General features: G+C 43.4%; 1 protein-coding gene across 2 annotated transcripts; it reads right to left on the bottom strand.

The window, feature by feature from the left end:
- Positions 1-7,170: 7,170 nt before the first annotated feature.
- ctsl.1 (cathepsin L.1) lies at positions 7,171-10,273 on the bottom strand. Of its 2 annotated transcripts, none has more exons than XM_084013238.1 (9): positions 10,147-10,273; positions 9,817-9,917; positions 9,542-9,684; positions 9,231-9,428; positions 8,965-9,156; positions 8,241-8,406; positions 8,041-8,146; positions 7,418-7,521; positions 7,171-7,321 (listed from the first exon to the last, which is right to left on the bottom strand). In XM_084013238.1, the coding sequence occupies exons 2-8, from the start codon at positions 9,914-9,916 to the stop codon at positions 7,422-7,424; spliced, it is 1,005 nt and encodes a 334-aa protein (XP_083869364.1). In that variant the 5' UTR covers position 9,917; positions 10,147-10,273; the 3' UTR covers positions 7,171-7,321; positions 7,418-7,421. The 2 variants fall into 2 exon arrangements, with proteins under 2 accessions (XP_083869364.1, XP_083869365.1); XM_084013239.1 differs by having other exon boundaries at positions 9,817-9,919; positions 10,150-10,273.
- Between the last annotated feature and the right edge of the window lie 1,559 nt (positions 10,274-11,832).

The raw sequence follows: 11,832 nt of genomic DNA, 5'->3' as shown, positions 1-11,832 counted from the left end.
AAATCATTGTTCTCACCATATTCATGGATTATTCAATGGATTATGGATTATACAGTCCGATAATCTCAAAGTCCTTTTCTTTTTTTTAACAAATACTATTATGAGTATCCATCTCAAATATCTAGCTTCAGCTGGGCTGTTCAAATCACCAGAAACAGACACAAAAACATGAACACCGGAGAACGGCGATATATAGATATTCACCGGCAACAGACAGGCAATGCTTAAGGTCATGAAAATGCCCCGAGGCCAGTTAGAGAACATACAAAGCCCCATGAATAAAATATACTTCTTCCACTCTGAACAGGACCCGAGGCGTAGACAGTAACATTTACAGTACACACGCGTTAACATCACTGACAAGTAATATTAAGGATTGTGGAATGAAGGATCGCAACGTACGCAAACACGGAAAAGGTGTGCGCTTCCAGGCTGCACAAAATCAAATCCCAGTGCAATTTAATTGCAACACTCAGACTAAAATTGACGCTGAATGCCAATCGAGAGCCGACTACAGAGGAGATCAGCCTACAGTACAGAGCTCTGAGCGCTCAGGTTGCTTGCTGCAGCTTAAAACATCACTGATGGCTGTTTCACCCTCTGACTCACTAAATTAACTCCAAATCCATTTACCAGCGTTGCAGCTTAAGCCCTCCAGTTTGGTCTTGGTCTTCAGTGGTTTCTTCTAATTGAGTTTCTAGTAATTACCACAAGGCTAATGCATTGTAAGTGCCTTCTAAATCAGGGGTAAAGATTTTGTTTCAGACTACAAGTGCACACAGTGATCGCATGCAACGGCTCGTGAGAGAAGCTTTGGGATGTTTGCGGGGGAAGAAAGACAACACGGATCCGTCGCAGGACCTTTTTGTGACGAGCCGCGCCGAGTCCCAAAGAGAGGATGATCGTCTGTCACATGGACTTGAACCCTCTTCCCTCACTTTGCCTGTAATCCGTGACTTTGACTCAGAGTGCCAAGCGGAGGTACGGGGCTCTTTGATCTGCGCTGGCAAATTTGACAAACAATGAGTGGGGCTGACGGCGGTTGAATAAGTACACTTGAAGCTGAACAAATTACATCGTCACCTTGTGTTACCTGTTCTCTTGATTGACTTGTGTGTACGGTTCTTCATGCCTTTCATTATCTCGGGACTTAAAAACAAACAAAGTTTTAACTTTGTTGTGTTGGTCAGGAGTGAGGGAGAGCCCGCCAGAGACATGAGTAAACACGCTGCTCCCTTACCCTCGTGAAGTTGCCCGAGACCTTCCCTCTCTCTGAAGACTCCTTTAATTAGGCTTTAATTGCCTTATTAGCTCTGGCTATCGATGGAGGAGGAAAGGCAGAGGGAGGAAAAAGGTCAGGGAAGAGAGCTGTAGAAGTGGAAAGATAACAGGCCAAATAAACAAGGGTGAGTTAAAGGGGGGCAGGCGGAAGGACTGGAGGACACGGAGACGCCCACACGTGCTGACACGCGAACCTGCATGCAGGAAACGCATGCGAGCGCATAAAACGAGGTTGTCGCAGGTGAAAGCGAGGGCTACCGCCTGCGGGAAACAGTTGTCAGGCGATATAAAACAAAAAAATAAGACGAAGCGCAGATACATGACTACTCCTTCAAGAATGGGCTCGGAGGTGCGCCCAGGCAATTGACCCCCTCACCCTGACCTCTGTATGGGAGATGGTGGAGAGAGCTGAGGGGGAGGAGGGGCGGCAAGAGATGATGAATGACAGGGATGTGCAGGTGGAGTCGCAAAAGCAGGACAAAGAAGAAATAGGCCGCAATAAATACCCCCGGAGGACCCTTGGCATACACTCTGGGTCCCTCAAGTATCCGTCAATGCTTCGTCGATATAAAACCAATGTAAAATCAAATGAAATTGGCATTTTTTAGTATTGGGATTGTGTACTCTGCGTCTCACATACATGCAGCTCACACCTGCCTCTTTAAAATTCATAGACTCAACCTGGGTCGCGAGCTAATTTCATTTTTTAATTTGTCTTTTGGTTGACAGTGATCTCGCGGACATCATAGCTGGCGTTTTCTTATTTTCATTAGCCCCGTGGCTAGTCATATCTGTTTCAATTTCCACTTTCCTGTATGTCGGAGAACCTAAAATGAAAAAAAAAAAAAAAAAAAACTTCAAAGATGGAGCCTCAGCCCGGGCACACAACACGGAAATAAAACCAACATCTGTTATACAGGCCACAACAAGAATAACGGCTGACATATTTTATCACTGCTGTAGGCTTTACCAATCCATCTGTTGCTATATCCACCTCTAGTGAAGTGATACTATAAAAGGATGCCGGTGGGAGTGAGGCTTTCGCATAGGAGCATCTGCAGAGGCAATACAGCAGGTTACCTTTCCCACTATTTCCTCTTCATCTGCCACCCACTGCATGCACAGAGGGGCCGACTTTATAGCTGCGACCCCGAGAGCTGCTGTTTTGCGTGCACGCCAATGTGAGTGCTCACCTCTGCACCGCTACTCCGAGTGTGTCTGCTAGCTGCATGCCGTCGGCCTAACGTGAGCGCGTGGGTGATACAATCCATCAGGGAAGCCGAGGAGTGTTTCTTCCTCTCTTGCACGTCGCTCCCCAGCCTCATTAGAACCCATTCAGTCAATCAAGCATGAATCCCTAACACAATAACATGCAAAGTGCTTTGTCTGGGTGTAATTGGCCTTGCCAGAGCTGTTTTTCTCAAACGGTTAGCTTCACTCGCCTCTCTGAGAACGCAGCCAAGAGTCCCCGTCCAAGAAATGCAGCTGGCTATGGGAGGATGGAGGGATGGAATGAGGAAAAAGGAAGGAGGAGAAAAAGATAAGGAAGGAAAGGTTTTAAAAGAGCAAGATGAAGGGGCGTGTATGGATTATTACCTTCCTCTGAGGTTCATCTTTATTAAATCATGAAATATTTTTAAAAATCATTTAAGCCATTTTTCATAAAGTTGTGCTTTACATTTTCCAGCCTCAGTGCTTTCTGTATGCATTAGGCTAATATGTGTGTGTGTGTGAGTGTGTGAGTGTGTGTGTGTGTGTGTGTGTGTGTGTGTGTGTGTGTGTGTGTGTGTGTGTGTGTGTGTGTGTGTGTGCATCCACATGCATCAGTCCTGTGTGCGGTCATCCAGGACTCCTGTCTGTCACAATCACACATGTTCCCCATTACCATGACAAACCAGTTGACATCCCATTTCCCCCACACACAAACACTGCACATGTGCAAGGAGCTACACACACACACACACACACACAGGAAGGCATAATGGGACGTGGATAACACATGGGCACAGAAACGCGGCCCTGTCTGTATCCCCTCAGGAGGGACTGTTTGTTCGCTATGATGGGTGACACGGCTGAATGACACTTTCCCTCCACACCAACCCGACAGCCAATCTTACTGAAATTGTTGTGACATCGTTGATTAAGCAGACGTTTAGTGGACGGCGCGTGCATTGGAACAGTGTCGCGGTTTAACCGGTGCTAGGAAATGAGCATCTTATGAATGTTTGTACTGCATGCGTGTCACATGTGCACTTCAAGGACGTGTGAGTGGAGGAGCTTCATTTGACTGTGAACCAGAGCTTTGCAGGACTGCAGCCAGGCCACATCTCCCCCCTAAACTGCTCAGATAACCATCAGCAGTCGAGCACTGCCATCTAGTGACATTAAAAGGAGCTTCTTCCAACAACACTGCAGCCAAACTGCTTTAAATATTGAGTCACCGATCGTGGCAAAGTGAGTTTAAGCTCTACATTCACCTAAAAGCAGACCTTGCAAGAAATGTGAACTACGGAAAGGGATTTAAATGGACCCAGCAGGACCGCTGTTTGCTTAACAAGAATCAAATTCAGGAATTTGTCATCCTGCCATGCTTCTTGTGTATCTTTTTCTTTCTTCCCTTATTTGGAGGCCTCAGATCAATAGCTTTGTTTGTTCCAACAACACCTCCCCTTGTTTTCACTTGTCCCTCCCCGCCGGATGTGATTTGGACGTACTGTTGTGTTCGGTGTATACGCTGTGAATTAAAAAAAAAAACACACAAATGAAATTGCCTAATTGGTTTCCTTGGGATAGGTAAAACAGATTTAAATCGATTACCAGTAATGGCCTTTTGTGGAGCCACGTTGGCTTCTGCTGTTTGAGGAGGATTTAGCAAAACTAATTAATTTCCCTCACCTCATACAAGCCCTCCTCCGGTTTCCCTTTTGTCTCTGGGAGCTTTTCCATCTTTGCGTTTTCCCACTTTCTAATGCCTCCCTTCGTTCTTCCCCTCGAAAATAAAAAGGATGATGATGATAACGTCACCGGATAACAATTATTCAGCCCTAATTGGCTGAATGCAGTCACATTCTGCTGCTGATAAAATGTTTCACCATTACTGTAACCTGACAAAAGATAATTTAAATGGAATCTTTCAACTACATGTTTGCTCTCTCTCTCTCTCTCTCTCTCTCTCTCTCTCTCTCTCTCTCGCTGCAGCCAAGGGAGGAACAATTAAGATGTCAAGGTCACATTTTGTCACACAAGCTGATTAAATCCCCCAATAAGTTCTCCCCCTCTCTGTCTCTCTACCTCTGTGGTCTTCCCACCTCCCGTCAAATATTACCACAACCAGGCCTAATGTGACATTTACAATGGGGGGGGGGAATACAATCACTTAATGTGATTTAATTAATTACATTGGGCAAACATGATTAAAACAGATGTCATCTAGGTAAAGGCGAACTGTTCTTTTCTCACCACAGTGGCTTTTATGAGCGCAGTCCTTTTTTTTCACTGAGCAAATTATGAAATATTAAAAGCCAGATCAAGAAGTCAGCATCATCTGATACTGTGTTTTAGTTCAAATTGGTGCACTGAACTGTTTTCCGCTTCATTGCGGGCGGTTAAAATTAAATGCAATTAGGCTGAATAGCCCGTGACAAATTGACAAAATAATTTCAAGCATTGTGAATTTATTTATAGCCGACTGTGCGGATTACAGATGAGTGAAGCAACCTTCCACCGCCGAAGGTTCAATAAAGATAGACTGCTGTTTAGTCGGATTACATGTGAACACCCCAGCATTAGAAATGACTGTTGGAAAAAGGGTTTTATTAAACATATACATATACAAAACAATGCTAACCTACATTAAAAGAAAAAGGTCAAATTCAAGTTAACGTGTGAGAGTGAGTGGACCTCATATTACTAGTCTGCTGGTGCGGTCGTGGCTGCAGCCATCACAGCACAGACTGAGGAAATGTGGTCGTTTCCAGTTATCTGACTCATTTTTATAAGGTCATTGCTTCTGACTTATTCTCCTCCAGACTCCCGTGATAAACGGTAAATCTTTCGAGCATTATATCAATGGTTTTGAAAGATGAGGATACAAAAATCACATTTGATATGGAAACCGATTGTCGGTTTTAAGTGTCATGATGGGAGGATATGACAGGAGGAGTTCGAATACATTAAAGGTAATAGAGGCCAAAATGCATCCAGCTGAGAGAATTCTTTCAAATCCATAATGGCTTTTTAAAAAACCGCATCAGACAAGAGCTTCAACCGCTACGGAGTATCATTTCTCACCGTCCTCGGCCCTGACATTGTGTCTCACTATATGTTCACTATATTTACCGTCCAGATCGCCTTTCACTTTTACCTCTTCCTTTCCTGTGGCTGCGTCCCCAAATGCATACACGACGAATGAATCCGAGATAACCTTTTTACAAACCGCAGGATGCTAGGGAAAGCAAAGCTCTATCTGGGAAGATAAAGCAAGGAAATACTATCCAATTGAAAGTGCAAAGATGGCAGGAAAGACCAAAGAGGAGATATCCCTTTACCAAAAATGAATTTTCCACGTCTGAAATCTCCCGCCCACAGCTTTTATCTTTGTCCCGATGTTTGCGAGGCAAAAGCCACGGCAGCAGTCGGCATCAGAGGAAGCATCTAAACATCACTTTTTGAACAATAGACACTGTTGTTTTTTAATGAATAATTGGTATACGCGATGAATAATACAGACTTGCAGCCCCAAGATATGAGGATGCAAATCCGTGTTCAGAAATCTCTTTTCTATAAACGTTCAACTTGTCTGCAAGTTTTCAGCCAACTTGATACACGTCTGAAAAACTATGACTGAACGTTAAAAAAAGCCACGTTTTATGTACTTTTCACACGGTGTAAATGTATTTTTAAACAGCTGAGCCTTGAATGAGGGAAACGGTTTGGAAGACGTACGGTGCAGGTTCATTCTTCATATACACACTAGGAAGCTTGAGGCGATTATAATTCATACATTTAAAGTTGGGTGTGCACATTTTTACTCAGCGTCATTTTTTTAAGGCAAAGGTACAATTCCGAAAGTGATTAAGTCAAGAGGTTCAAATAATTTCCTATAAGAGTCTCTCATAAGTCATTCATTACTAGCATCATGTACAAGACCCATCCTGTGCATGTGCATGCTGCTGTAGCATGAGTTCCTCATACTTGGCATCAGGACCCATTGTAGGTTGCTTGATATAACTGGTATACTCTTTGCTCGATATGTTTTTAGCAAAATGATACTAATTCTAAGCGTATTGAGACGTTATATTGGTCTAAAGCAACAAATACTCATTCATTCATACATCCCTTCAGCCATTGTCTGTAAGTGCTTATCCTATTCAGGGTGGAGCAGATCTCAGCTGACATCGGGTGGAGACGGGGAACACCCTGGACAGGTCATCATAGAGCTGACAAACACTCTTACATTCACTCTTACATAGTGGCAATTTAGTCATCAATGAACCGAACCTGCATGTCTTTGGACTGTGGGAGTAACCTAGAAACACACTCCACACAGACGGGCCGGCTGGCAACTTGCTTGCTGTGCTGGAGGCTGTGAGCGATCCCTACACACCCTTTAAAATACAATAATGTCATATGACAACTTAGCATCTGTAGTTGTTAAAACCTGAGCTCCTTGATTAAAAGATATCTTGCTACAGCGTGACATCATAGCATGAGCTCCTAGCACAAGAGTAAAAGTCAGGGGATCCTTTTATGTCTTTCGGTTTCCTCCTCATAAATGGATGGATGAGTGGATGAACAAAAGTTCAGGGTCAGTTCATTAGATAGTTGCCGACATATTTCTGCCTTCTAATAAAATGGTAGACAATGAAAAGCAACAAAAGCATGTTTACTTGTAAACATAATATTTTTATTTACAATCTTCATAAAAAGTGCATCCTAATAACATCCGTAAAACAACAAGGGGACGTCTTGTTCCAAAACTCAGTTTCTTTATAAAATTAAAGTAAATTATGTGTCACTTTTCTCCTCCTCAGTCCTGGACCTGAAAATCCCCCCAAAAAACATGAAGAACAACCTGTTAATGGACAATAAACTGCACGTTGAACTAGTAATGGTCAGAAGGGAAGGGAAGTTTCACCTTCTCAGACCAGTGGGTAGCTGGATGCCGTAGCAATGCCACACTGGTTGTGCTTGTTTCTGGTCATCATGATGTATCCCTTGTCTCCCCATTCTAGACCCCAGCTGTAGAAACACACACACACACACATTATTCAGCTGCTCTATGGAAAGAACGCATGCTATCGTGGGCATATTAGTAATAACAGGATGTAGAGACATAATTATCTGTATTCAGATCGCGTTGAAATAATGGCAGCCATTCATAGAAATGGTGTAGTTTGAGAGGTCAACATCCTCAGTGAGTTTCACTTATTTCTGTCAGCTATAAATAAGCTATAAATGCTGCTGTCTGTGACCTCAACGATTTTCTGTCTCCGCTGTAATACTCAACACACTCTCTCTCCCCGACTCGTCAGATGCCGATGCTCGGTCAGTGGCCCTAAGCTTCGAACTTTGACCCTCGGCGTAGATGTAGTTTTGGACGTGGACATGCATAGTGTCTTTTCAAAATAAACTTCCATCTTCTAAGTTCGATTAAGGCAACAACACTTTATTGACGAATGACTCACAACTGTAATACTACTGACTGAGCGTTAGCAGGACAGCAGTCCATCATTTGACATATGATTTTGGGGTATTTACCTGTTCTTGACCAGCCAGTAGTCATGTCCGCTGTCAGTGCCGTAACCCACAGCCAGGACGCCGTGGTCCAGGTCTGAGCTGCTGCACTCTGGCTCATCATACACTCCTACACACACAAACACAGACATATGAATAGGTTTTTAAAAAAACAATATTTTATTCTATTTCTTTTTGTGATAAACGTAGTTCAAACTGTTCACCTGATTCGTACAGCTGGAAAGATGAATGACCAGCGTCAATGGCCACGGATATGGGTCCGATGGTGGCCACGGCCTCCTTCAGGGCACCTTCGTCTCCTTGTTTCACGTCAACATAGCCTGTGCATGTGGCACCAATGTTGTCGGGGTTGTAACGGCACTGGCCGTCCTAATTGAGAGAAAACATTTTCACAGTTCAGTTTTTTACCAACAATTTAAATTGCTCATTTTCTTGTTCATACATTTCATTTGGGTTCACGTAAGCACAGTTTTTCATGATACCTCCCCTTTAAAGGTTTTGAGAGTCCAATTCCCCCATAGGTTACATTATGCACCTAGTTTGTGCATCAACCATTTATTTTAATTTGGTTTATTGAGACTTTTTTCCACCCATCGCATCATGTAAAGTGCTGACCCATTCATATTTACACCATTTCAAGCACTTACAGCATCTCACATTCAACCATTTAGCATGTGACATCAGTTAAGTCGCTGAAGGCTCAGGATGAAAGGATTGGGCCATGGATTTGTCAATGAAATGGCATTCCACTATACATTTTGTCCACGAGATGGCAGTATTGTGCATCTCTTAAATAGAGGGCCATCATTCTCAAGACTGCCTGAATGAGTTGATTTGCATCTCTGGCTCTACCTTTTTAGCATGATGATAACGAAACTGGATGTTTTACATTTCAATATGTTTTCCACCTCACTGCTTTCTGTTTACCTCAGCCTCATACGGGTATGAGTCCTCTGTGTCGATCCCTCCGTTGGCTTGGATGTACTTGAAGGCGTCGTCCATCAGGCCTCCCATGCATCCCATGTTGCCGTAGTCGCCGGAGCAGTCGACCAACTGCTGCTCACTCAGAGACACCAGCTTGCCCGTCTTCCTGAAGGTCTGACCCTCCAACGAGCCGGTCTGAAAGAGATACCAGTTGTGTGAAGTTTCCCGCATTATGAAAAAGGAGGATAGCGAGTTATTGTGGTACGTACTGTACTGAAGGCCCAGCAGGAGCCGCACTGCTTCTGATCCTTGATATCAGTGACGTATCCCTTGTCCCTCCAGTCAACGGTGTTGGGCAGATCAGCTCCTTCAGGCAGCCGGAGGAAAGCAGATCCCCGGCGAGGCAGAGAGGCGTTGAAGGAGCGCAGGCATCCCTGGGAAATCAGGCGCCTGTACTCTTCATTTTCCTGGTCGAGGGGGCAAAATTCAGCGTTGTCCAAAATGCCATTCATTACATCCTCACAAACGAACTGTAACCAAATTATACTGGTGACAGTAAGACAGTTTCTCTGTTCCATACCATGTCAGCAAAGTAGGTCATGCCAAGGCGGAAGGACTTGATGCCCTGGTCGGCCATGATGTTGTGCACCAGCACCAGTTTGCGGTTGTTCACCCACATTTCCCTACGGTGAGCCTCCTCCGCCGGGGAGTTATAGGACCTCCCTGCCAATATCATTTGTGATTATTATATGATTCAATTATTTTCCATTTAGGAGATTAGCCTTTTTTTTTTTTTAGCTGGCAAACAAAATGTAAGATGTAAACTTCTAAATCGTCTAAAAAAGATTGTCTCACCAAACTTGAGTTTCCAGGCGTGGAACTCCAGGTCCTCCAGGGAGATGGTGGCACAGCTGGCCACGGCCAGAGCTGCAGCAGCAACCAGCAGCAGCTTCATCCTGAATGACACACGAGCAGACAAAAAGGCAAAGAAGATCCCTTGTGACTTGCAGGAAACCACACGGGTTGAAACTGAACTCTGTCACTTTGCCTCACACACAAAAAAAGGTTGCTCTAACCCACGCATCAGCTCTAATTCACCAGTTTATTTGTGTGTGTTTTACGTCTCCATTTCTTCTTCCTGCAGGACAGGAAGTGTGTGCTTGTCTGTCTGCTGTAGCCGCTTACCTTTTCCTCTATGTCGATGTGGTGAGAAGTTTGAGGTATGTCCACCTGTAGGTGATGCAGGGCTGTGTCAGGCAGACATTCTTATATAGCTGACTGCAGTTATGACTTGCTGTATGTCCAGTCAGGTGGCTGTCAGCTGCTCATAAAGTGTGCAAGAAAGGGAGGAGGGAGTCAATCATTGAAATGGGGAAGGGGTGAGAGATGCATTTTAAGAAGTCTGAATGATGAGTGATTCTTTCGGGAAACTGATATGTGGGTCATGTATTACACAGCATATTCTGTGGAGCCTCTGTGACTCACAAAATTTTTTGTTTTTGTTTTTGTTTTTGTTTCCAGTCACGTAGTTATGGGGAATCTTCTGGAGAAAAAAAAACAAAATAAAATGGACACATAGTGACAATAACATTATGCTTGTGCTGACTTGTGTCATTGCCCACCTGTTTTTCATGAAACCTTCCCGACTGAAATGTGCCACGCTGGAAAGTGTTAGTAGCTGATGGAAGTGTTCTTATTTCTCAGATATGTAGGTGTTACTTCAGCTGACGCCCACTGTTTGTTTGAGCGATTTACACGAAGGATCAGGTTTTATTTGAAACTGCGTCGCCCTATAATGTCCCGTTAAAAAAGAATTACTCTTCCAAATCACTATATTACAGTATCAAGTTGAATGAACCTGGCTGGAATGTACTTTGCTTCAAAAAAATGTTTTCGGATTTGGAAGACTTGTCCTGTCAGACAAATATAAACAAACATTCTAATAAATTAAAGTCTTCTCCTCATTTGTGTTTCCACTGACAGTTCACGATTTCCTTTCTGTTTCCACATCCTGTTTTCAGCTTCAGGTTTGATTTGCTCTGCAAATGCAATGGTTCCGTCACTGACGGGAACACGAGACGTATAATTAAGTAAGCAGAAACCAGAGCTGGGAATTGACGTTATTAATATGTTTCACTTTGCCATCACATGCTGGCAACGGAAGTGTGAAGTCTTGGTCTGAGAAACTTTTTACATATTGTATAATCAATATATTCATATGCATTTTCCCATAGTAGGTTGTTACATTTACTGCTGTCGGACTGTCTCTCTGCCCTCCTTCTTGCCGTTGTGCTTTTCTGCCCGTCTGTCACAAGGCTTTCAGGTCACGACGATACTAAAGGCCATAAAGACACTGTGATGTGAGGAAAAACTCCCAACTAAGCTAAAAGTTAACAGATGTCATTGAACTCTGCAGCTCGTGTCATGTTTCTGTCCGTCAGTGTGTCGTTTCTCAGGTGATGCAGCTGTTAGTGATTGTTCACATATTTAGGTTATTCCCCGACAGTTTACCAGCGAACAACACAATTTTTAATACAGTGCGGTACTTTGGTTATCTGTAATACCGTATAGCTTTCCAAGACGTGCTTAAAGCAAAAGCGGTGAAAGTGTATGAACGCTTGAGCCGTGGTGGAAGAAGTATTTTGCTGCATTCAGTCCTGCATTCAAACTCAATTAGACAAGTAAAAGCACAAAATCAGTTTATTACACTTTATACAACGATTAATGGGAAGAAAAGAACAAACTAATTCTATTTTTTTTCTTTTTTACTTTCCTTTAATATTTGCTTGCTGTTTTGATTACATATTGAATACTTTATATCCAATTTTAGAGTTTAGAGGGTAAATCACTCTTTGGTGGAACTACTAGCAA

Source organism: Eutrigla gurnardus (genome assembly GCF_963514095.1).
Source record: "Eutrigla gurnardus genome assembly, chromosome: 7".
Lineage (NCBI taxonomy): Eukaryota > Metazoa > Chordata > Actinopteri > Perciformes > Triglidae > Eutrigla > Eutrigla gurnardus.
Note: the sequence above shows the minus strand (reverse complement) of the source record. Positions and strands in the feature narration are given on the sequence as shown.